This window comes from Ranitomeya variabilis, chromosome 6 (genome assembly GCF_051348905.1).
Source record: "Ranitomeya variabilis isolate aRanVar5 chromosome 6, aRanVar5.hap1, whole genome shotgun sequence".
NCBI lineage: Eukaryota > Metazoa > Chordata > Amphibia > Anura > Dendrobatidae > Ranitomeya > Ranitomeya variabilis.
Genome location: NC_135237.1, coordinates 326,188,481 through 326,214,461, shown reverse-complemented (window position 1 = coordinate 326,214,461; position 25,981 = coordinate 326,188,481). Strand labels below are relative to the sequence as shown.

General features: G+C 40.9%; 1 protein-coding gene across 1 annotated transcript in view; it reads left to right on the top strand.

The window, feature by feature from the left end:
- IRF4 (interferon regulatory factor 4) overlaps nt 1-25,750 on the top strand; it is a 31,054-nt gene extending 5,304 nt beyond the window's left edge. The window contains exons 2-8 of the mRNA XM_077269780.1: nt 2,856-3,042; nt 5,192-5,286; nt 13,154-13,286; nt 21,071-21,178; nt 21,649-22,002; nt 22,868-22,980; nt 25,195-25,750. Coding sequence (XP_077125895.1) covers nt 2,856-3,042; nt 5,192-5,286; nt 13,154-13,286; nt 21,071-21,178; nt 21,649-22,002; nt 22,868-22,980; nt 25,195-25,338 — 1,134 coding nt within the window. The 3' untranslated portion in view covers nt 25,339-25,750. The remainder of the gene's footprint in view (nt 1-2,855; nt 3,043-5,191; nt 5,287-13,153; nt 13,287-21,070; nt 21,179-21,648; nt 22,003-22,867; nt 22,981-25,194) is intronic.
- Nucleotides 25,751-25,981: the final 231 nt, after the last annotated feature.

Here is a 25,981-nt window from a genome sequence, read left to right as displayed (position 1 = left end):
AAGGCTATGCGTAGACATGCATTATTCTTGTCATTGAAATGATGGAAACCATGATGGAACCCCCAACAATCCCCATTAACCAGTAAGGACTGTTTGAGTTTTTGATCTTGCCACATAATTAATTTCTCACACCACTATGGCTTCTGATATGAACCAAAGCAAATGTGAACAGAGCCTTCAGCAGGCATCCTCTGAAAAGAAAATCCTTAAGTCACATAATGTCGGTAAATCTATGGTGCACTTTGACTTTTCACCCTATAGATCTGCCACACATCTTCACCGGTACTCTCCATCTTTAGTGAATAACTCAGTGGGTAAATGTCGTGGATTTTCTGTCCATGCTTTCATACTGAAAATCTAATGTTGTGTGCAGTATCGGAAAATGAATGAGATGTCAACAAATCATATCCATTTTTTTGCATAGCCACAGCAAGTCTTCAAAATCTGCAAGGATTTCTGCATCAAATCTGTCCAATGTGGACAATACACTTACTATGCCACATCTTTAGTCCAGTGCATATAGCCCAGTAATATAGATCCTCTCAGCTCTTTGTACGTTTTAGCTCCAGAGATATAAAGTTGAGTAAAAATGTAATGTACTTTTACATTTCAGTTATGTTTTATTCTATTATCTGTTGTTGTGATAACTCACAGCTATGCAGATAGTGCCAGAATAAACAAACATGCATACATATAAACTGTTGGTTTTCAAAATTCTATATTTCCATTTTTGTTCAGATTATCATTTTATTTTATTATAGTTTGTGCTTTTTTTTCAGAAATAAAACACTGAATGAGATACACTTAGAGGTAAACTCAATGCATTAAGATAAGCCATGTGGCCACCTAGAGTTAAACATGATGTCATTCATTTACACATGACCATCACGGCTTGCAATATTAGCTGATAGAATTGGTACTCTCAAAAACTTGTCAAAGTAGTAAGACTCCGACCATAGTTTATCTACAGTAACTTATGGTATCTAATCTCTTTTGTCTGCTACTTCTAAACTTGACCACATATATTGTAGGCTATTGGTACCAAATGTTAATAATTTCTTATAAAGCAGCCTTATTTTATTTTCCACCTCCCACACTTCTGATCAGTCACCGATTGTCATTCTTGGGTTAACTTTTTGGTGACTCATTTACCAGCAGAGGGCTGTCTCATTTTCTAAGTACTATAAGCATAAAGCTTTACCTAAGAAAACGTAACATACTTATCAGATGCAGAAGACTCTGTGGAAACGCTCACAGTGTGGAACTTCTTCCTGTATGCTCTACATTTCTTTTAGTCTAAGCCTATCTTTACTGAAATAAATATGACAGAGTTATTAAGAAATATATCATATTTACAGAAAAATGTTCTTCTTGGAGAACCTTTGAAGAATCTAACAGAAGCAGGGAAGCAGAGAGAGGGATTATCTAAAAAGGGAACTGTACTTTCAAGAAACTATATAAATCAATAGTACAAGGGAATATAAGACACTTCGTAATAAAACTTTTCAGTGAAATCTGATGATATTTGCCCCCTGCCATGTGAACTCACCATCCCATCTGAAAAGAGCAGCTCATCTCTGTCTTCTCTTCCTGAAGACAACACAGACTGCCAGCACAGTATGAGATTACAAAGCTAATTATGTTCAATGGAGAGTGGACTTGTAAGAGTGAGGAGCATAGCAAAAAAGCAGACAGAGGGAGACATAGAAAGATTGTGCTGAGCTTTCTAACAAGTCTTTTACCTCTCTTAGAGATTCACATCGGCTCAGTGCTACTCTATAATTACCTCCATGCTGCTGCTGCTTCTGTCTATGAAGGAATGAAGGAAAGAAAATCATCTCTCTGTGTGCTGTGCTCTGTCTTTTAGAGATTACAGCAGCTAGTCTCCTCTCACTAGCTCAGAGTCAATTGCAAATTAAGAGATAGAGCGTGAAAAAACGAAAACTGGTTAAATGCAGGGTACAAGTCATGTAATGACCGGAAGTAGTGTTATTCATCAATTACACAGACAACACCTTAGTCTGAAAAGTTACTTGAAAGCTTAGCTAGTGCTACCCTTTAATAATGATGAAGAATACATGAAGTCAGGCCACGTGGCAAAATTATTGCAAACATTTAATCAAAATACAACGTACAATACAAGAATTTTGGCACACATTGATGCAGCGGCCACTCACTAGTGCAGTTGGCATGTAATACATTAATATCACTTCACCCTCCAGAAACAGCAGTGCTGACATTGCCGAAACCTCGTCTCTGTGTAAGACAAGTATTCATTGTTTTTATTTTATTTGGGCTCCAGAATTAATGAAGCAGGGACTGGCCAGTAGTGGACAACCTCTTTAAAGATCCATGAAAATTTGATTTGCTGGAATTTCAAAGAATGATTGATTTTCATTTGTTGGCCTGTGTATGCTGTGGAAAAGACTACTTAAGACGTGGTCATAAGAGTAAATTCATGTAAACCTACTGATTTCATAGGGATTCATCTACAAGGTTATATGACTCTCCCAGAAGGCATATACAGTACAGCTTTTCTGGAGAAAGAGTGGTCAAATATGTGTGAGATAAGCTGATGACAAAGTGTTCTGGCAGTGGCTTATTCCCTTCTTCCTGTTAACATGCACACTTGGCCACATTTGTAGGGTTATAGAGGAGCTTGAATAAGTTGCAATATGGCAGTAACTAATTTCATAGGTTTGGTTACCTTAAGACTGTACTGTATGATTGAGCACCTCTGGTGTTATGTTTATGAAATGGTTGATGTCTTTGCATTTCATCATTTTTGCTTTGTATATTTAATCAGCTTTTTGTCTTATATTCTATGATGTTTACTGGTCTTATTGCACTCACAGGCATGGGCACTTTTTAAAGGCAAATACAGAGAGGGCTTTGACAAACCGGATCCTCCCACATGGAAGACAAGATTACGTTGTGCCTTAAACAAGAGTAACGACTTTGAGGAGTTAGTAGAGAGAAGTCAACTGGATATATCAGACCCATATAAGGTGTACAAAATTGTCCCAGAAGGATCAAAGAAAGGTAAGATATCCTTCCTCCAATAGGTTTCCTGCCAATTATGTTTTGTGGTTTCATTTACAAAAGCTCTCAACAAACCAAGGGAGAAGTAAGAAAAGTTTTACAGGTTAACCACTAAATATGCTCTGTCAGTATCACACGCCAGACCGTGCAGCAAATTCCCAGTCCCTATATGTGAGAAGTCAAAACCAGAATGTGATTCTTGAGTGGACCCATGAATGAGAAGAAGCTAGTAATATAAAGAACATATAGAAGAGTTCAGGTCGCTCCTTTGCACAGTTTGATTATATTCTAATTGGTGTTTCAGCATCAGTTACAACAAATATCAAAGCTTAAGTTTCTCAAAAAAATGAAGATTGTATTATTGTCAACAGTCCTAATTTTGCAAAGACTGCCCCCAAACTGAACCACAGTAGAATGGGTCTTAGAAACTCCTCACCTAAAATTATTGTTTGCCTTCCAAAAACCCATTGCATTCATAAAACTTATGTTATTGGTAATATGAAATTGACATGAGGCTTTAGGCATAAAATGCTCAAGTTGGTTTCTGATCAGGCATTGTAGGTGTATACATACAGTGGGGAAAATAAGTATTTGATACACTGCTAATTTTGCAAGTTTTCATACCTACAAAGAATGGAGAGGTCTGTACTTTTTATCGTAGGTATAGCTCTACATTATATGATTTTTAAATAATTAAATTGCATTTTTTTCATTAAATAAGTATTTGATCATTTACCAATCAGCAAGAATTCTGGCTCTCATAGTCCTGTTAGTTTTTCTTTAAGAAGTCCTACTACTCTGAGCTCACCTCTATTAATTGCACCTGTTTAAACTCGTTATTTGTATAAAACACAACTGTCCACACACTTAATCACACTTCAACCTCTCCACCATGGCCAAGACTAAAGAGCTGCCTAAGGACACCAGGGACAAAATTGTAGACTTGCACAAGACTTGGATAGGGTACAGGACAATAGAGCAGCATGTTGGTGATCAGGCAACAACTGTTGGTACAATTATTACAAAATGGAAGAAACAGGATGATTGTCAATCTTCCTCAGTCTAGGGCTCCATGCAAGATCTCACATCATGGTAAATAGGATTCTGAGAAAGGTCAGGAATCAGCCCAGATCTACATATGAAGACCTGGTCAATGACCTTAAGAGATCTGGGACCACAGTGTCAAACATTACTGCTAGTAACACACTACGCCGTCATGGATTAAAATCCTGTAGGACACGCAAGGTCCCCATGCTCACTCCAGCACATGTCCAGGCTCAGGTCTAGTGATCAGGTGAGAGCAAAGATGAGTACACCCTAAAAACACCGTCCCAACCATGAAGCATGGTGGGGGAAATATCATACTTTGGGGGTACTTTTGTGCGAAGAAGACAGAACAACTGCATAGTATTGAAGGGAGGATGGATGGGGTCAAGTATCTTGAAATTTTGTTGAAAACAACCTCTTTCCCTCAGTAAGAGCATTGAAGTTAGGTCATGTCTGGGTCTTCAACATGACAATGACCTGAAACACACAGCCAGGGCAACTAAGGAGCGGCTCCGTAAGATGCATTTCAAGGGACTGGGGTGGCCTAGTCAGTCTCCAGACCTGAACCCAATAGAAAATCTTTTGAGGAAGCTGAAACTCAATGATGCCCAGTGACAGCCCTGAGACCTGAAAGGTCTGGAGAAGATCTGTATGGAAGAGTGGGCCAAAATCCCTGCTGCAGTATGTGCAAATTTGGACACCAACTAAAGGAAACGTCTGACCTCTGTAATTGCAAACAAGAGTTTCTGTACCAAATATTAAGTTATGTTTTTCTATTACAACAAATATTTTTTGCAATAAAATGCAAATAAATTATGTAAAAATTATACAATTTGATTTTCATGATTTTTTTTAATGATGTTGTATCTCACAGTTGAAGTGTACCTACAATAAGAATTACAGACCTGTCCATTCTTTGTAGATGGGAAAACATGAAAATTGGCAGTGTATTAAAAACCTATTTTCTCCACTGTTGGTATAATATTGTAGCATTTTAGGTGTATAGGTGTGTTAATTGGTGTAATATTGTAACAATGTGATGTACCTGCAAGAAGGTAATGCCCTTCTCTGTTAAAACATATATATATATATATATTTTTAGGAATAAAACAGCTTGGCGCAGAAGATACTCAGCTAATAGTCAACCATCCATTTGCAGTACCTCAAGCTTATACATCCTTACAGCCACATGCCCAGGTCAGTAGCATGAAGGGATGAGATGACAAGGACTGAGGCTCCCTCCTCATCCTTAATGTTTAATGTCAGAAAGACTTTTTCAGAACTGCAGCAGTTTAAGATACTATTATTAGCACTGTAATCTATGGATTTATGATAAATGAAATGTTCTGCAACGGCATAATTTATTTTTTTTTCTTCAACTCTCTAATCTGTGAGAAACATTAGATCAGGTCAGGTTTTTAGTTCCAGATTATAGCAATTTTTATATTTACTCACAACCGAGAGATCCTAAAAACGGCATTAAAGGGGTTTCCCATGAACAAAAGTTGTTCTTAATCAACAGATCTTGCAATAATAATAATTTCCACAATTGGATGCTTAAATAAAATGTTCCTGTGTACTGTGTATTGGCTGTGTCTTACCGTGCAGGAACATGGTCTGACCATACCACAGCTCCTGGGCAGGGGAGGAAGCAAAGGAGAGTATGCAGACATTACAGCATAGGATCACAGCTTATTCTTTCTGTGAGGTAAAACATTTCACTGCCTGTTTTTAAACATTGCTTTACTTCAAAGAAAGAATCAGCTGCGATCCCCTGCTGTAATGTCTGTATACTTTTTATCTCTCCCATGCCCATACCATCAGACCATGTTTCTGTATGGTCAGTCACAGCCATTACACAGTAGACAGCAGGGCCAGATATATAAGATTATCTCAGCACAGGAACATTTTATTAAAAACATCCAATTGTGAAAATTATTATTATTCCAAGATGTATTGATTAATAAAAACTTTTGTTTGTGAGAAAATCCCTTTAACAACTTTCTGACATCCGATGTACTATTCCATTGAGGTGGCCTGGGCCCATATGACCACCGACGGGATAGTACGTCATATGCGATCGCGGCCGGGTGTCAGCTGATTAACACACCTGACATCTGGCACTATGTGCCAGGAGCGGTCACGGACCTCTCCCGGCACATTGACCCCTGGAACACTGCAATCAAACATGATCGCAGCATTCCGGTGGCATAGGGAAGAGTCACGCAGGGAGGGGGCTCCCTGCATGCTTCCCTGAGACCTTCAGAACAACGCGATGTGATCGCGTTGTTCCCAGGGTCTCCTCCGTTCTCCTCCTCCCTGCAGGCCCAGGATCCAAGATGGCCATGGAGGTCCTTCTGGGTCCTGCAGGGAGGCGGCTTGTGAGCGCCTGCTGAGAGCAGGCGCCGGCAAGCCTCCTGCACTGCCTGTGAGATCACTGATCTGACACAGTGCTATGCAAAGTGTCAGATCAGCGATCTGATTATATATAGTGATGTCCCACCCTGGGACAATGTAAAAAAGTAAAAAAAAAAAAAAAAAAATACACTGTGTAAAAATATTTTAAAAAATTCCTAAATAAAGAAAAAAAAATATATTGTTTCATTAAATACATTTCTATATATAAATTTAAAAAAACAATAAAAGTACACATATTTAGTATCGCCATGTCCGTAACTACCCGACCTATAAAACTGTCCCACTAGTTAACCCCTTCAAGTGAACACCGTAAAAAATAAATAAAAATCAAGACAAAAAACAACGCTTTATTATCATACCGCCGAGCAAAAAGTGGAATAACACACAATCAAAAAGACGGAAATAAATAAACATGGTAGCGCTGAAAACATCATCTTGTCCCGCAAAAAGCGAGCCTCTATACAGCATCATCAGTGAAAAAAAAAAGTTATAGCCCTCAGAATAAAGCGATGCAAAAATAATTATTTTTTATATAAAATAGTTTTTATTGTATAAAAGCGCCAAAACATAAAAAAATCATATAAATGAGGTATCGCTGTAATCACACTAAGCCAAAGAATAAAATTGCTTTATCAATTTTACCAAACGCAGAATGGTATAAACGCCCCCCCCCCCAAAGAAATTCATGAATTGCTGGTTTTTGTTCATTCCTCCTAACAAAAATCGGAATAAAAAGCGATCAAAAAATATCATATGCCCAAAAATGATACCAATAAAAACATCAACTCGTCCTGCAAAAAAACAAAACAACAAAACCTCACATGACTCTGTGGACCAAAATATGGAAAAATTATAGCTCTCAAAATGTGGTGACGCAAAAACTATTTTTTGCAATAAAAACCGTCTTTTAGCGTGTGACAGCTGCCAAACATAAAACCCGCTATAAAAACCTGCTGTAAATATAAAATCCAACCTCCCTTTATCACCGCCTTAGTTAGGGAACAATAATAAAATAAAAAAAATGTATTTATTTCCATTTTCCCGTTAGGGTTAGGGTTAGGGTTACGGTTGGGGCTAAAGTTAGGTTTAATGTTAGGGTTGGGGCTAAAGTTAGGGTTAGGGTTGGGGCTAAAGTTAGAGTTAGGGTTTGGGCTAGAGTTGGGGTTAGGGTTTGGATTACAGTTACGGTTGGGTTAGGGGTGTGTCAGGGTTAGGGGTGTGGTTAGGGTTATGGTTAGGGTTGAGATTAGGGTTAGGAGTGTGTTGGGATTAGGGGTGGTTGGGGTTGGGATTAGGGTTAGGAGTGTGTTCAGGTTAGGGGTGTGGTTAGGGTTATGGTTAGGGATAGGGATGTGTTGGGGTTAGGGGTGTGTTGGGGTTAGAGGTGTGGTTAGGGTTGTGATTAGGGTTAGGGGTGTGCTGGGGTTAGGGATGGAGTTAGAATTGGGGGTTTCCACTCTTTAGGCACATCAGGGGCTCTGCAAATGCAACGTGACACCCACAGACCATTCATCAAAGTCTGCATTCCAAAACGTCACTACTTCCCTTCCGAGCCCCGACATGCACCCAAACAGTGCTTTTCCCCCAATTATGGGGTATGAGCATACTCAGAACAAATTGGACAACATCTATTGCTGTACAATTTCTCCTGTTGCCCACCAAAATAAAAAGTTTGGGGGTAAAAAATCATTTTTGTGGGAAAAAAATTATGTTTTAATTTTCACGGCTCTATATTATAAACTTTAGTGAAACACTTGGGGGTTCAAAGTTCTCACAATACATCTAGATAAGTTCCTTGGGGTCTAGTTTCCAATATGGGGTCACTTGTGGGGGGTTTCTACTGTTTAGGTACATCAGGGGCTCTGCAAGCGCAATGTGACGCACGCAAACCATTCCATCAAAGTCTGCATTCCAAAATGGCGCTCCTTCCCTTCCAAGCTCTGCCATGCACCCAAACGGTGGTTCCCCCCACATATGGGCTACCAGCGTACTCAGGACAAATTGTACAACTAGTTTTGTGATCCAATTTCTTCGGATACCCTTGGGTAAATAAAAAATTGGGAGTGAAAAGATTATTTTTGTGGGAAAAAAATGATGTTTTAATTTTCACAGCTCTATATTATAAACTTTAATTAAAAAATTGGCATTTCAAAGTGCACACCACACATCTAGATAAGTTCCTTAGGTGGTCTAGTTTCCAAAATGGGGTCAAATGTGGCAGATTTCCACTGTTTAGGCACATCAGGGGCTCTCCAAACGCGGCATGGCGTCTGATCTCAATTCCAGCCAATTCTGCGTTGAAAAAGTCAAATGGTGCTCCTTCCTTTTCAAGCTCTGCCATGCGCTCACATAGTGGTTTACCCCCACATATGGGGTATCAGCGTACTCAGGACAAATTACGCAACAACTTTTGTGGTCCACTTTCTCCTGTTACCCTTGGGAAAATAAAAAATTGGGGCGAAAAATCATTTTTGTGAAAAAAATGATTTTTTATTTTTACGTCTCTACATTATAAACTTCTGTGAAGCACTTGTGGGTTCAAAGTGCTCACCACCCATCTAGATAAGTTCCTTAGGGGGTCTACTTTCCAAAACAGTGTCACTTGTGGGGAGTTCCACTGTTTAGGCACATCAGCAGCTCTCCAAACACGACATGGTATCCAATCTCAATTCCAGCCAAGTTTGCATTGAAAAGTCAAATGGCGCTCCTTCCCTTCCGAGCTCTACCATGTGCCCAAACAGTGGTTTACCCCCACATGTGGGGTACCGGCGTACTCAGGACAAATTGTACAACAACTTTTCCAGTCTAATTTCTCCTATTACCCTTGGTAAAATAAAACAAATTGGATCTGAAGTAATTTTTTTGTGAAAAAAAGTTAAATGTTCATTTTTTTTAAACTTTCCAAAAATTCCTGTGAAGCACCTGAAGGGTTAATAATCTTCTTCAATGTGGTTTTGAGCACCTTGAGAGTGCAGTTTTTAGAATGGTGTCACTTTTTGCTATTTTCTATCATATAGACCCCTCAAAGTGACTTCAAATATGATGTGGTCACTAAAAAAAATGGTATTGCAAAAATGAGAAATTGCTGGTCAACTTTTGACCCTTATAACTCCCTAACAAAAAATTTTGGTTCCAAAATTGTGCTGATGTAAAGTAGACATGTGGAAAATGTTACTTGTTAAAGTATTTTGAGTAACATATCTCTTTGATTTAATGGCATGAAAATTGAAATTTGGAAAATCTCAAAATTTTCGCCAAATTTCCATTTTTTTCACAAATAAGCGCAAGAAATATCAAATACATTTTTACCACTATCATGAAGTACAATATGTCACGAGAAAACAATGTCAGAATCATCGGGATCCGTTGAAGAGTTCCAGAGTTATAACCTCATAAAGGGACAGTGGTCAGAATTGTAAAAATTAGGCCAGTCATTAACGTGCAAACCACCCTTAGGGGTAAAGGAGTTAATATAACGAAATCCATTTGTGCCACAAGCTATGATACATATCATGTTTGCACAGTAATTTGTGACTTATGGGTAGGGGTGTCCTAGAAGGAGGGGGCAAGGTCAACAAATACTTCTACATATGTATTACGTTTAAAACTAGAAAATAGTGTCAAAAGTTGGGCAAATCTGCTGATAGCAGCAATGCATTTTTTTTTCTGGATTTAAACAGCTGAAGATGTGCCAAATTTATTGAAGTGTATTCATGTATGAAAAAAATGGTCTTTGTAAATATATCTGTCACCAGATATCATACTACAAGTATAAGCTGCGTACATGGTTAAATAGAATTCGTAGACCTGATTAGGCTTGTGTACTCACTGTGAAAATCTATCTCAAAATGGATGTATAATCCTTTACAAAAAAGTTCCTTCATAATATGAAAATGTGCATAATAGGCGTGATCGACAGGTGGACTCATGATTGCTCATCATTCTGCATTAAAGATGATCTGTCTCTAGATTTCACAATGCAAACTGCATATATTAAATAGATCTCCTGTACCTGATGAAATTGGTGCATTTACATTGAAAAATCTGTTAGAATTGTTGTATAATCCTGACATTAAGACAAATATTAAATGAGTCCACCTATAGAATGAAATAGCTCATGAGTTCAAGTGAATTCTTTCTCCTCCCACCAAGTCTGATTGAGAGCTATAGCTGTAATGTGAGATCTAAGCATCAGGATGGAAGCTATCAATCAGGCTATCTGGGCAGAGGTTCAGATAAAATTTCACCAAATTATTCAATCATTCTGACATGAATTTTCAAAGTAAATACATCATCTCTGTCAGGTCATGTCAGCTCCAATACTGAACTTGTTTCCTCTCCTTGAACTTCCCCCTTGTCTTTAGCTTATTTCCTCTGCTCTCCATAAGACTTGAAATACTTTCTCTCCTTCCCAATGAAAACCTGTGTATAACTCCCTCTCTCTCCTTTCTGCATCTCTAAGGGTACGTTCCCACAGTCAATAAAGCTGCGAGTTGGACGTTGTGTATGAGTCGCCCTGCCAGGGCCGTGGTGTACTCGGTACCGGATCTGGTGTTCACAGGGGGATGTCACAGTGGCGGTGACCGGGTCCGTGGCCCTGGGCGCCCATGTAAAAGGGAAAGGTCTTTAAAGGGAATAAAGTTTATGCTCATCACGCCACCTGTGGTATTCGGTCAGTGGGGACCGACGCTGCTTTAAGGGGTCCTCTGGGGTTATGTTATGGCAGCTGGGTGAAGTGTATCCCCGGGGCTCCCGGTGTATAGATGGAAGATGGTGAATGGTGCAGTAAAGAACGAGAACACAGGTTTGCAGTCTCTTTACCTTGTGTACTGAAGACTTCAGGCAGCCACAGTCCAGGGCACCAGATCACAGGGCAGGCAGGGTCCGGCCGGCTTGGAGGCAAGTTAGGAGTCCACTTATCCAGGTGGAAATCAAAGCCTTCCTCTAGCACGGTGGTGTTGTAGTCCCTTACTGCCCATGGCTTCAGATAATGTCCTCACAGATGTTCTCTCTCTGTCTCCCGTATAGAATAGGACATAACCCGTATGACTGGTGACTTGAGCCTGTTTATAGGAACTCTAGCACGCCCCGGGCTCCAAGGGTGTCACCGTGCCTCCTGGGTATTAAGGCGGACAGGTAACTTGGAGTTCAGCTGTCCTGCCAGTCTCTGATGTAAGTCGTAGAGGCCCTTACAACCTCAGTGTTCCGGCTACCGGTCTCTCCGCCTCAGAAGGAGGCAGCCTGCTCGTGGCTGGTCTCCCACTGGTGTTCCTCTCCTGTGCTTCGCTCTCCTACACACTCACTGCAATATATTCGGCTTTCATATAATCTCTTTCCAGGAGCTGCAGCACTGTGGCTACACAGCTCCGTACACCCTCTTCTGCATCAGACTGCTCCAGTCTGTTTCCTGGCAAGAACTCACTAACTTTCCCTACAGACTACCATATATATGGGGAGGTCACCTAGTAAATAGGATCAAATGCTCCCCTTGGGGGCCTGGAGTGTGAATGTGTTGCATGCTTGTGTTTACCTGGTGACAGTTATCCCTTCTTGCCTCCAAACGTAACATCACTCTCCCCATGAGGAAAGCAATGCTACTGTGACGATCAGGACCCTGGGGCGCCACGTGTATATCTGCAGCGTTCAACCCACAGCATCCAGATGTTACAGCATAGTGGATGGGATTTCAAGAAATCCTGTGTCCACTATGCTTCCACCGACACCCGCGGATCACCCGCAGAGATGCGATGGATATGCAATGTGTCTTTCCAGACCGCAGCATGTCAATTTATAAGATAAATTTCACCCGTACAATGTATTAGGCACTGTGATTCTGCACGGTTCAGTGAACACATGTGGAATCACCTGTATTCGAAAGCCAGCAGCTCTTTGGGCTCAGTGGACATGTGCTGCGTCCAAAGCGCTGCCAATTACTGACCGTGGGAACGTATCCTATCAAAGAGAGAAGGCCAGGGGGGGGCAAAGAGAGCCTAGAACCAGGAGAAATAGCTCTGATGGATTTTTATCAGTTTTGCAAAAGCGCTCAGCTAGATAAATGAATTACAGAATTATCTTGAGCAGATAGAAAATTTCTAGACTATCTAGAAAGTTGGTTAACTTTGTATGTGCACACGTTCAGGAAAGTGTGCAGAATTTTCCTGAGCAAATCCGGACTTTTTCCGCAGGAAATCCGCACTCGTTTTTTTCGCGTTTTTTCATCATTTTTTTTGCAGATTTTTCACGTTTTTTCTGGAGCTTCCCAATGCAATAATATAGCGGCAAAAACTCGAAAAATCCACAAAATTAATGAACATGCTGCGTTTTCTACCGCGATGCATTTTTTTTGCGGAAAAAAAGGCAGCATGTGCACAAAAATTGCGGAATGCATTAAAAATGATGGGATGCTTGTGTATGCATTTTTTTTAGCGTTTTTTCCTCCGAAAACAGCTGTAAAAACATGAAAAATCCTGAACGTGTGCACATACAGGAGCAAAGGAACAATGAAAAAAAATCTGTGCTTAGCTTTAATACAGAGTATGAAGGGAATGTCATATGACACAAAGTGCTGCAAATTATATAACAACTACTTGATTTTTTTTACTACAATTTATATACAATTAAAATAATTATCTTCTTTTTTTACCAGGTGCCACACTTCATGATGCCCCATGAACGCAGCTGGAGGGATTATGAACAACCCCATCCTGATCTTCCTTACCAGTGTGCAAGTGTCCCCTTTACAGCGCGTAGCTTATGGCAAAACACGTCCTGTGATAATGGTAAGAACTGGACTGTTCTGTAGCTTAGTAATTTTTGGGGGTGATCAGAAAATGCTAGTAGAACCAGATTTACCATTGAAGAAAGCTCATCTCACTCTCTATCCTATCAATGTTTCATACCTCAGCATCCTAGTGTACCCATATTCTGAATAATACTGACTAAACAATATTGCAGAAATCCAGATTTTTAGATTTTTTGATATTTAAGTTTAGTTGAACTTGGAAATAATTAGAATTCAAAAACTCTTGGCTTATCTAGACTTCCTAAAATAATTTCTGTGGGTACAGCGTACCTTTGCTAGAATATCACTTATTGCGTGATGATTTCTTGGCAGGTACTTGTCTTGAACATGGACTGGCAAAATCAGTTAATATTTTAAAACAGGAAATTTTTGAGGCACATCTACCAATACTGTCTAATTCTCAGACAGAGTTAAAATGCAGCAAGTTTTTCAGTGGTTTTTGCTGTTTAATAAATCTAGTGTATTTTAGACTGTCTAGTCTATGTTTAGGCCACCTATTAATTAGCTTACTTTGTGCCAAATGTCACAATTTTAGTTCTTTTTTTGAAGCATGGTATCACATGCTAAATCATATTCCTTTCCTGTGATGTTATGCAGGCCACATTTTTATCAGCTCAAAAAACTGTCTAAAACTCATAATAAAAATGATATTGTGATGCTGAGTCACTACTTATGGGCAAGCCGTGAGAATGGGTAGTCAGGAGGTCTGATGTCAGATACCAGGTAGGTCGTATCACAGAGGGGTAAATCAAAGGCTTGGTCAGGAAATAGTCTGGGGTCAAATGCCAAAAGGGTACATCAACTCCAGGGGGGAGTAGAAGAAACGGAGAGTCAGATGCCAAGTTCAAGGTCAGATACTGTATTTTTTGGATTATAAGAGGCACTTGTTTTCTCCAAAATTTGGGGGGAAAATGGGGGTGCATCTCTTTTATGTGGATATACCTTACTGGCCGCAGGCTGGGATGAGGGGGTGTTCAGTGCTGCGGGTCTCCCAAGATCTCCATCTGCACATGCGCTGCCCTCCGGCTGGCAGCCATTTTTCCGGAGTCCAGTACACCGCATAGGAAACCATGTCACTGCGGGGCCTCTGGGCTTTCACAAGATGTCGGCATAGCCCCCGCAGCACCAGACACCCGCAGACTGGACACTCGCAGCATTGGACACCCGCAGCACCGAACACCCGCAGCACGCGCCGCACCGCACATCCGATCATCCCCTCATCTCAGCCTGCAGCAATGCTCCACTCTTGCCTCCTCTAGCAGCGACTCTGGGACCCCGCTTTATGGCAGCCACCACCCCAGGGATGCGGAGAGATGGAGGAAGCTCCAATCTAAATGCCACTGGAATGAGCACTTCCAGGACCTCATAGGGACCAATGAATTTCAGACCTAACTTTGAAAATGGTACTTAAGTTTAATGTTTCTGGATGATAGTTAAACTGTATTGCCAACCTTAAAAACAGGAACTGCTTAATGTATTCTATCAGCCTTCCTTTTTTGGAGAACTTGAGCAACAGCAATATTTCTTTGAACCCCCTTCCAAACATCCCCATGCTTTTGTATAGCGACCTCCACCACCAGACACTCAGAACTTATCATGGAAAACTAACCAAACTTGGGATGAAAACCATAATTACAGAAAAATGGAGAAGTTCCAGTAAAGTGATTGACCTGACTATAAAAGGTGAACTCTACAAGAGGTAGGTACAAGGACCAGTTCTTCTGCTGAGCCGCAACAAAACACCTCAAAATTTGCTCCAAAGATTGATTTGTCCTCTCTGTCTGACCATTGGTTTCAGGGTGGTAAGCAGGGGAAAAAGACGAGTCAATTCCCAGTTTCTTACAAAAAGTTTTCTAGAACTTGGAATTCAAATTTTACTCCCCTATCAGAGAGTATGTTAAAAGGAATTCCATGAAACCTCACCACATGACGAATAAACAACCTGGAGAGTGTTTCTGCATTAGGTAACCCTGACAACGGAACAAAATGAGTCTGTGTACTGAAACGGTCAACTACCACCCAGATAACACTTTGCCATCAGACAAAGGCAAATCTGTGATGAAATCAATGCAGAGATGAGATGAGTCCACGGTCTTTCCGGAATTGGCAATGGAACCAATTTCATGGCCGTCTGGTTAAGAAAATCTTTAGCATGTGTGCAGACTTCACAGGCGCATGCAAAATCTTTAATATCATTACTTATAGACAACCACCAAAAGAATCTGGAAATAGCTTTCTGCGTAGCTGTGACCTCAGGATGACCACTCAAGACTAAAAAAATATTTAGAATTGAGAGTCCTCAGTGGTTGATACCTTTTAATGGCTAACTGAAAAGATGGTAACAAATTGCAAGCTTTCGAGACTACACAGGTCTCTTCATCAGGCAAAGACTAAAATAAATTCTGAAGAATCACATATTTATGCACAACATAGCACAGAAAAAAAACAAAAAAACCATGGATAAGACAGGTGACATGATAAACAGTTATGTCCATAAATATTGTTTTGAAATACTGCTGGTGCATTGGTAAACCCAAAAGGCATGACAAGATTTTCAAATAGACCCTCCTATGTTAAAAAAAAGCATTTTCCACTCATCACCTTTATGGATCCCTATTAAATTGTAAGCTCCTGTAAGATAAAGTTTAGAAACCCACATAGCCCCAGTAAGTTAGTATGTATTGTTAACCGTGATCTTGTTTAGATCTCGGAAATCAATGCAAAGATGGAGAACCCCTATCTTTATTTTTTACAAAGAAGAATCCAGCAGCCACAGGAGAGGAGGAAGGACGGATATGACCCATCCGTAAACGTTCGTTCACATAACTTTTCATGGGTAGGTCCGCAAGGACAGGGTCCTCCCCTTCTGTACCAGTCTGTCATTGTAAATTTGTTTACTGTAAACGATATCTATAACTCTGTAGGTAACCCCTTTCTCATGTACAGCACCATGGAATTAATGGTGCTATATAAATAAATAATAATAATAAAATGGTGGTATGTTCAGGCCCAGATAAATTATACAGGCGAGCTTTAAGTAATTACAACCAGTGACAAGATCAATAGTACAGTCTGTGTTATGGCTTTTGCCAAAGGAGAAGGGGCATCATGTAGAACCAGAGCGACCTTCAGGGATTGAGATAGACCTCTGTGAAATTGGCACCTAAGGACCGCATCAGTCCACTGAACCTCAGTGGACCAATGTCAGAATTCAGTACAGTAGTCCTCAGCAGTGCAGCTCCCCTGTGTCAGGTTCATGATCCTTGCCTCAGAGAACTGGATTCTGTGAGGTTTGTCATAGATAACCCCTAAGGCATCAAACAATTCGTCAAATGAAGACTATTTTGGGGTTTGTGGGGACAAGGAAAACTTTCAAGTCTGGGGGCCCTCTCATAATAAGGACTATTCCCTGTAGACCGGAGTCATAGGATAAAGAATATCCTACATCTTTCACTGAACACTCCAAACTGGTTAGTCTCCCCCAAAGTTGTATCAGGAAGGGCCACTACTGGTTCAGGGGAGACCAACTGAACATCATAGGGAACAGACATTGCAGTCTCTGCTAGCAGTGAAGGCCTAGAAAAAGTTTCCATAAAACTAATTATCTGTCTCTGCAACTGGAAATGTGATGATCCCAGACTTTGGCATTCTTTAGCCAGATCCTGCATCATCTGAGTCAAATTTGCCACCTGGTCACAGAATGTGTGAACAACTTCCATATTGACGAGAAAAAGAAAAGGAAATAAAAAAAGGACACTGAGTCGCTACTTACGGGCAATCCGTAAGAAAGGGTAGTCAGGAGGTTCGAGGTCAGATACCAGGAGGGCTCATAGTGCAGAGGGGTAAGTCAAAAGCATGGTTAGGAAAGAGTCCAGGGTCAAATGCCAGAAGGGTATGTCATCTCCAGGCTCTACAACAAACTGCTAGTCAGAGGCCAAAAGCAAAGGTCAAAAACAAGATCAGAAGTCAGACTCATGGCTAAGCACACAGACCTACTTAATGCAAAGATGCAAGTGACAATCTGCTGCTCACAGCTAGCCACCTAAATACCTAGCAAATCATCTGAGGAGGAGGGGCACTTGGGGAAAAGCCCACAGGCCAAACCAAATTCAGCAGCAAGGCTGTCAATCAAAAGGATGACAGCCCAGCACATCCCAGGATCAGATTGGATGACTGGAATGTCACTCATAAAACCGACAGTCCATCACTCTCCATATTCCATAGGGCGGCTAAGCTGTCACTCACAGCGTCCCTAGGCCTCAGTCAGTTATGAAACCGTAACAGGTATTAGACATACAAAGGTGCAGGTTAGGAGATAGCCTAGAAATGTGAAGTTTAAAATAACACATTTCCGCTTGTTTTTCAGTAAAAAAAAATACTAAACTTCAAGAAAGTGAAATTTGATGCACTTAGACATGGCGTTACCCTTATTGATCTGGACAATGTCTCTAAGAATAAGACTGCAGATAATAAATGGGATATTTTGAAAACTGTTTTTCATCTTCATTGTGATAGCTACATAGTTACCCTATGAAAATTAAAAAGTTTAGGAACTAAAGAAAACCAATATGAGTAACTAAAAATGTCAAAGAGGGAAATCCAGCAAATGGAAATTATTGAAATTATTAAAACAGGAAGGCAGTGAAGAAACAATAAATACAAAGAAAAAAAATAGCAGTGAGGCATCCAACCATTAGCCAGACTCATTGCTAAAGAGAGCAAATGAAAAATGTAAAAACTTTTTCAATTAAATATAGATGTAGCAAACACCAAGCTAACTGCCACTTTGTGCGCTTTGCATTAAAACGGACACATTATTGTGTTGGCTGTTTAAATACCACCTGTTGAGTCCAGGTAGGAGTACACAGTGCCTTTAAAAAGATTAAAAGTACACAAATCACCGTGCATTCTGTAATGCTATAGATAAGCCCCCGATTAGTGTTGAGCATTCCGATACTGCAAATATCGGGTATCGGACGATATTCGCTGTATCGGAATTCCAATACCGAGTTCCGCTATTTTTGCGATATCGGGGATCGGGATCCATATTCATGTAAAAAATAAAGAATAAAAATAAAAAATATGAATATACTCACCCCTCCGACGAGCCCTGGCTGTCACCGCTGCAAGCGTCTGCCTCCGTTCCTAAGAATGCAGTGAGTGTAGGACCTGCGATGACATCGCAGTCTTGTGATTGGTCACGTGACCGCTCATGTGACCGCTCACGTGACCGCGACGTCATCGAAGGTCCTTCACTCTCTGCATTCTTAGGAACGGAGGCAGACGCTTGCAGCGGTGACAGCCAGGGCTCGTCGGAGGGGTGAGCATATCCATATTTTTTATTTTTATTCTTTATTTTTTACATGAATATGGATCCCAGGGCCTAAAGGAGAGTTTCCTCTCCTTCAGACCCTGGGAACCATCCAGGATCGCTCCCTATTACGTTCTGATATTTGTGTCCCATTGACTTGTATTGGTATCGGGTATCGGTATCGGCGATATCCGATATTTTTTGGATATCGGCCGATCCAATCTGATACCGATACTTTCAAATATCGGAAGGTATCGCTCAACAGTACCCCCGATGTATCCTGAAAGATGAGAAAAAGAGGTTAGATTATACTCACCCAGTGGCGTTCCCGCTGCGGTCCGGTCCGATGTTGAGGGCAGAGCAGAGTACTGCAGTGCGCAGGTGCCTGGAAAGGTCAGAGAGGCTGGGAAAGGTCAGAGAGGCCCAGCGCCTGCGCACTGCAGTACTTTGCTCTGCCTCAACAGGGCAGACAAAGTACGCCTGCGCCGGAGCCGCAGCGTGAAGACAAGAAGAGGACGTCATCGTAAGAAGATGGGAGGCGCTGGACCGGACCGTGACACCCATTGGACCGGACCGCAGTGGGAACGCCCCTGGGTGAGTATAATCTAACCTCTTTTTCTCATCTTTTAGGATTCATCGGGGGCTTATCTACAGCATTACAGAATGCTGTAAATAAGCCCCTGATGCCGGTGGGCTTAGCTCACCCTCGATTTTGGGGATGACAGGTTCCCTTTAAGTCATATGCTGCTCATTTCCTTTTAATCCTCCTTGAGATGATTTTACTCCTTCATTGGAATCCATCTGTGTATAATTAAACTTAGATTGCTTGATTTGGAAAAGCACACACCTGTCTATATAAGACCTCACAGCTCACAGTGCATGTCAGACCAAATGAGAATCATGAGGTCAAAGGAACTGGCAAAGGAGCTCAAAGACAGAATTGTGGCAAGGCACAGATCTGGCCAAGGTTACAACAGAATTTCTGCAGTACCCAAGGTTCCTAAGAGCACATAGGCCTTCATAATCCTGAAATGGAAGAAGTTTGGGACCAAAAGAAGTCTTCGTAGACCTGGCCGTCCAGCCAAACTGAACAATCATGGGAAAAGAGCCTTGGTGAGAGAGGTAAAGAAGAACCCCAAGATCACTGTGGCTGAGCTCCAGAGATGGGAGAAAGTTCCACAACGTGATTTATCACTGCAGACTTCCACCAGTCAGGCTTTTATGGCAGAGTGGCCTGACTGAAGTCTCTCCTAAGTGCAAGACATATAAAACCCCGCATAGAGTTTGCTAAAATGCACATGAAGGACTCCCAGACTATGAGAAATAAGATTCTCTGGTCTGATGAGATGAAAATAGACCTTTTTGGTGATAATTCTAAGCAGTATCTGTGGCGAAAACCAGGCACTGTTCATCACCTGCCTAATACAATCCCAACAGTGAAACATGGTGGTGGCAGCATCAAGCTATGGGGGTGTTTTTCAGCTGCAGAGACAGGAAAACTGGTTGTCATTGAAGGAAACATGAATGCGGCCAAGTACAGAGATATTGAGATATCATGGATGAAAACCTTTTCCAGAGTGCTCTGTACCTCAGACTTGGCAGAAGGTTCACCTTCAAACAAGACAATGACCCTAAGCACACAGGTATAATAAGGAGTGGCTTCAGAACAACTCTGTGACCATTCTTGACTGTCCCAGCCAGAGCCCTGACCTAAACCGAATTGAGTATCTCCGGAGAGACCTGAAAATGGCTGTCTAACCAACGTTCACCATCCAACCTGACGGAACTGGAGAGGATCTGCAAGGAAGAATGGCAGAGGATCCCCAAATCCAGGTGTGAAAAGCCTGTTGCATCATTCCCAAGACTCATGGCTGTACTAGCTCTAAAGGGTGCTTCTACACAATACTGAGCAAAGGGTCTGATTACTTATGACCATGTGATATTTCAGTTTTTCTTTTTTAATAAATTTGCAAAAATTACCACATTTCTGGGTTTTTTTCACTCAAGATGGGGTGCAGAGTGCACATTGATGAGAAAAAAAATGAACTTTTTTGAATTTACCATTTACCAAATGGCTGCAATAAAACAAAGAGTGAAAAATTTAAAGGGGTCTGAATACTTTCCGTACCCACTGTAACTGGTAATCTCTCTAGTATTCAGCTAACTGCACCTTTTTTTCTGAAAGGCCAGATAGTCTGTGATTCATACACCCTGGGTACATCCTAGGAACTAGAGGTGGTAAATCATACATGTAATTTTCTGTGTAAACCACAATACATCAGTGCTACAAAAACCAGTGTGAGAACGTTGTGCCCTTTCAGACTGAGAACTATACTCATGTTTTACTGTTGTCTTTTTTTTTTACTCCTTCAATTTTCTAAATGTATAGTTGATTATGATCATATAAAGGGATAACATAAGCTGAGAAATATATTTATCTAATTTAATAGGTTATCAGGTTACTGGCTCTTTCTATGCCTGTCCACCATCAGAGTCACAGACTGCTGGACTACCCATAGAACCAAGCTTACGATCTGGAGAAGCCATTGCTTTATCGGGTAAGTTGTCCAAATCCGCATATCTAAGTGGTAATGTGCAATAATAGGCAGTGATATAAGAATTGAATAATGTAATGTCCTATCTAGTATTCTGCACATTATATGTGCTGTTGTATTTAGCAACATTTTATTTTAGATTTTTTCATGTTTTTTGTGAAATGATACATTGGCCCTCACCTACTTTTATTGCCCGGGAGGTTTCTGTCTGACTTCCCCTATTCTTATTAGACCTCTAACTACTTTATAAGGGGAAAAGTAAAATAATGGTGTGTGGGCTGTAAAGGTGGCACATGATCGGGACTCAGTCATGCTTGCCAACTTCACTGCAGATTGCACATGACACACATCTTCATCCATTTCCATCACTCAGACCTACATTAAACGATAACCCAATTCTGATACAACTGACCGCTAATTATAGGATAGATGGAAAATTCCATTATTCTAATTGACTTTCAATTACTTTATAGACTGCCGTCTTCATATCAGCTTATATTATCGAGAAACCCTGGTGGGCGAGAGAACAACATCCAGTCCAGAAGGATGCAGGATTTCACATGGACAATGCTTGGAAATAAGTCGCATGGATCAGATCTTGTTTCCTTACCCTGAGGATAATAGTCTGCGGAAAAACATTGAGAAGCTGCTGAGCCACTTGGAACGGGGCGTCATTCTCTGGATTGCCCACGATGGAATATATGCCAAGAGACTGTGCCAGAGTAGGATTTACTGGGAAGGACCTTTGTCTATGTACAGCGATCGCCCCAATAAGCTGGACCGAGACGTGCCTTGCAAGTTATTTGATACTCAGCAGTTTTTAACAGGTACATTTGTTTGTATCACTAATTGTGTAGGTTAATATCAAAAGTCAATGTTGAGAACAGAACAAACAGAAATCATAGATCAACATAAGACTGACTATTTTTCAGCTTATCTTCTGCACACTCTAGTACACATTATACATTTGGTAGAACAGTAAGACGAGTACAGTTAGATGGCACATCAGGTTTGTTTGTTCTACATAATAGCTATAGACATTTACTGGTAGGATAGTTATAATAAAGTCTAACTTCAAAGTTGCTTCATTTTATTAGATGTACTGACAAAATGAAAAAAAGGGTTTGGAAATTAAACATGTCCTTTAAAATGTATATTAAGGCACTGTACACACAGCATCAAGCTCCTCTAATCAGTTTATACACCAGTTATAAATCCCAGTATATTACACCAAAAATATCCAAAGGACTCCATTTGCCCAACAAAGGCCAAAAGAGTGTCCTTTTCGATTCTCTTTTGGGTGTTGTATGTTTCGGGAAACTATTTTTTTCAGCTGCATATGAAAGCTTAATAGACTGCACTTTCCTATACAGAGGGCCACCGCAAAAAATGTAGATTATGCCACCATATTGTGGCATATGTTAAAGTGTGAACACTGTGTGCAGAGAGTCTTTGAAAGGTTCACATAGGGAGGTTTTGCATGTTAGTGGGGAAGCTTTTACGAGAGACAACGGCAGGCATTGGAGAACAATGTGGTTGAGGTATTAGATTTTCTGTTCAAGACATCTTTGGACTGGAGTGACATAATAGTTTAAGATATTTTTAATTAAAATCTGTACATCTTAAAGCAGTAGAGTATATGAGACATTGCAGTTTCCGAGCCTTCTGTTATCTAATATGTGCGATTATCAGAATTACAGGCATTTGTTCACCATGGACGTCCAGTACCAAGATTTCAGATTGTTTTGTGCTTTGGGGAAGAATTTCCGGACACTCAGAGAGGAAGAAAACTGATTACTGCTCATGTAGGTGTTCTTTTCTATCACAACAATATTTACTTTCTTTATATATACAGTATATACTTGATATGATGTAGCTAGATATATTTATTAGTTATTAATTTCAGATGTTTAACAAAGTTCTGTTAAGTGCATACCTCCACTGTTAGGCGTCGAGTTCCTGCCGCTGCACAGGGGGAATCTCGAGCCATGTCCGCTGCGGTCTCTCATTCTTCTCCAGCCGCAGTGGAGCCTGCTCAGCGGAGACGTCGGTCCCAGCACCTGGCCAGGACAGATACTGCACGTTTGGTTACTGCTGCCCTTCCAGGTTCAGCCATTATAACTAGTGCTGTTGGGCGGCGAGCAGGTGCTCCTGAGACTAAGTCCTGCTTTTCCCCTTCTGAGCATACCCAGGGGAAGACCTCTCATTGGAGGTCGGGGGTCACACGCTCAGGTCCTGTAGCAGCTCTTATTGGTCCTCTAGGAAGGTCCTGAACTGCTACAGCTATAAAAGGTCCTCATGGCTGCACGGCCATGTGCTAGTATCAATTGTGTTTGGCAGTTGCCAGTGGATACTCTGCCACACTGTATATAAGTGGTGTGAGTCTGTTTAGCCTTGGGGCTGTACACTCAGGCAGGCAGCTAGCATCAGTGGGGGCAATTAGCCTTGGCTTAGCATCTGGTTCCTTCATGTGTGCAGTTAGCACAGAAGAGTTCCAGAGCAAGCACATCTTTTAGTTAGGGTTTTAGTCCCTGTGTACAGCGCGACTCTGTGAGGCAACAGAGCTTTCTTTCATTTCACACGGGGTAAAGTTTAACCCACGTGTGAGCTCAGTGTCCATCTGCCATTACTTGCAACAGGTATCTCGGCACGGTGGACCCCTGGCTGCGAACGCACCTCGTATCTATCACCCTATTACTTGGTGCATTCCGCTAGCCCTAACATCCACTACCTTGGAAACTCGTTTTAAAAAATGTAAAGAAATAATAGCAATGGTTAGGCTGAGGTTGTCCACTTTGAGATTTACAAAGTCTGTGTAGGGCTTGCCACCTGTCTGTTTAAATCATTTAGATGCAGTAGGTGCCAGTCCGGTCGTAGACTACCAAAATCAATATGGATTTAGTAAGGGTGAATGGCACCTACACATTGCTCAAATGCATAGGCAGATTACAATGAGGGCAATCTGGGCTACTGCGCGGGGCTTGAGGCTAAAGGAAATGTATTATTTATTCGACAAAGTTGTGTTCAAAGGACTTAAAGGAACCTGTCAGCAGTATTTCATGCTCCACACTATTTATATGCACATGTAGTGCTTTCACAGACTAGTACAGCAATATCTTTACATGGCCAGTCCAATCCCTTGTTACTCAGAAATCAGCATTTGAATTGATATGGTAATGAGGCTATTGTAGATCTGAATCCTCTGTCACTCCAGCTCTATTCCCTGCCCAGCGCGCCTCCTCCTGCTTGACTGACTTCTCATTTGCCAAAAGTCACACAGAATAGAGACTATCAATCAAGCAGTAAGAGTCAGTGCTGGGCAGGGAATAGAACTGGAGTGGCAAAGGCTTCAGATCTACAACATCATTTGAATATAAATGTAACCGCCGATTTCTCAGTAACAGAGGAATGGACTGGTCCTGTGAGGCTGCGTGCCCATAATCAGGAATAGCAGCATTTTGGACGCCGCGTATTTTCACGTCTACTGACTGGCTATGGGGGAAACTTTTTTACCTCACATAGAATCTGCTGTGATCCCGTGCTGTAATGTCTGTATACTCTATTTCGCTTCCCCCCTGCCCAGGAGCTGTGGTATGATCAGACAATGCTCCTGCACGGTCAGACACAGCCATTACACAGTACATAGCAGGGGCACATGTATAAGATTATCTCAGCACAGGAACATTTTATTTAAACACCTCTAATTGTGGAAATTATTATTATTCCAAGATGTATTGATTAAAATGAACACCTTTAAGGTATAGCTGAACTCGTCTTTCAAAGAGCTATATGCACATATAAATAGTTTGGCGTGTGAACATAATATGTATGATTGCATATAATGTGTTTTGGGCAAATAGAAGTGTACATGTAGCGAGGGAAATCCTTGCTCTTGTCATATTTCCAACATAAAAGGGTATTGTGAACAACCACTCAATGGAACAACCAAGCACTTGGGAAGTATTAAAAAACAAAAAAAGAAATTACAGCATAGCATCAATGTGATTTTTGTTTTCTAGGTTGAGCCTGTATTTGCAAGACAGCTTATCGGATTTGCAGAACAGAACGGGGGACATTTTTTAAGAGGATATGAATATTCAGATCTTATTAGCACCTCAGAAGAATATCATCGGACAATTCGACATATCCCACTTCAGGAATAAACTAGAACCTGTAGTTGAATTCCCATGTAAAGGGTACCTCTCATTTTTATCTGTTTTATATGTTTTTTTCTTTTACATACTTAAACGTGCTGCCGATCACTGCTGGTCAGGGTCCTCAGATCCCCACTTATCGCTCAAAACACTGCCCGGTTAAGCACTTCTGAAAACAGCATTACTAAGCACTTACAGGATTGCATGCACACAGCAGTGTATACACTTGTTAAAAAGACTATGAGCCTGTACACAAAGTAGAGTATGGGCGCATAGACTTTCTATTGAGCCTGCAGTTTGCAGGAGTGAGAACATTAGAACAGTTTTTTGAGCAATCATGTTGATCTCAGGGTCCGGACCTCTTCCAGTCTGGAGCTTTATTTAAGTATGTTAATAGCATATTAAAAATAAATGAAAATGATCTGGCTTCCCTTCTTTTGCTGAACTACAGTTATGTGAAAAAGTGTTTGCCTCCTTCCTAATTTCCTATTCTTTTGCATGTTTGTCACACTTAAATGTTTCAGATCACCAAATTTAAACATTAGACAAAGATAACACAAGTAAACACAAAATGCTGTTTTTAAATGAAGGTTTATACTACTAAGGGAAAAAGGAATCCAAACCTACAGGGCCCTGTGTGAAAAAGTGATTG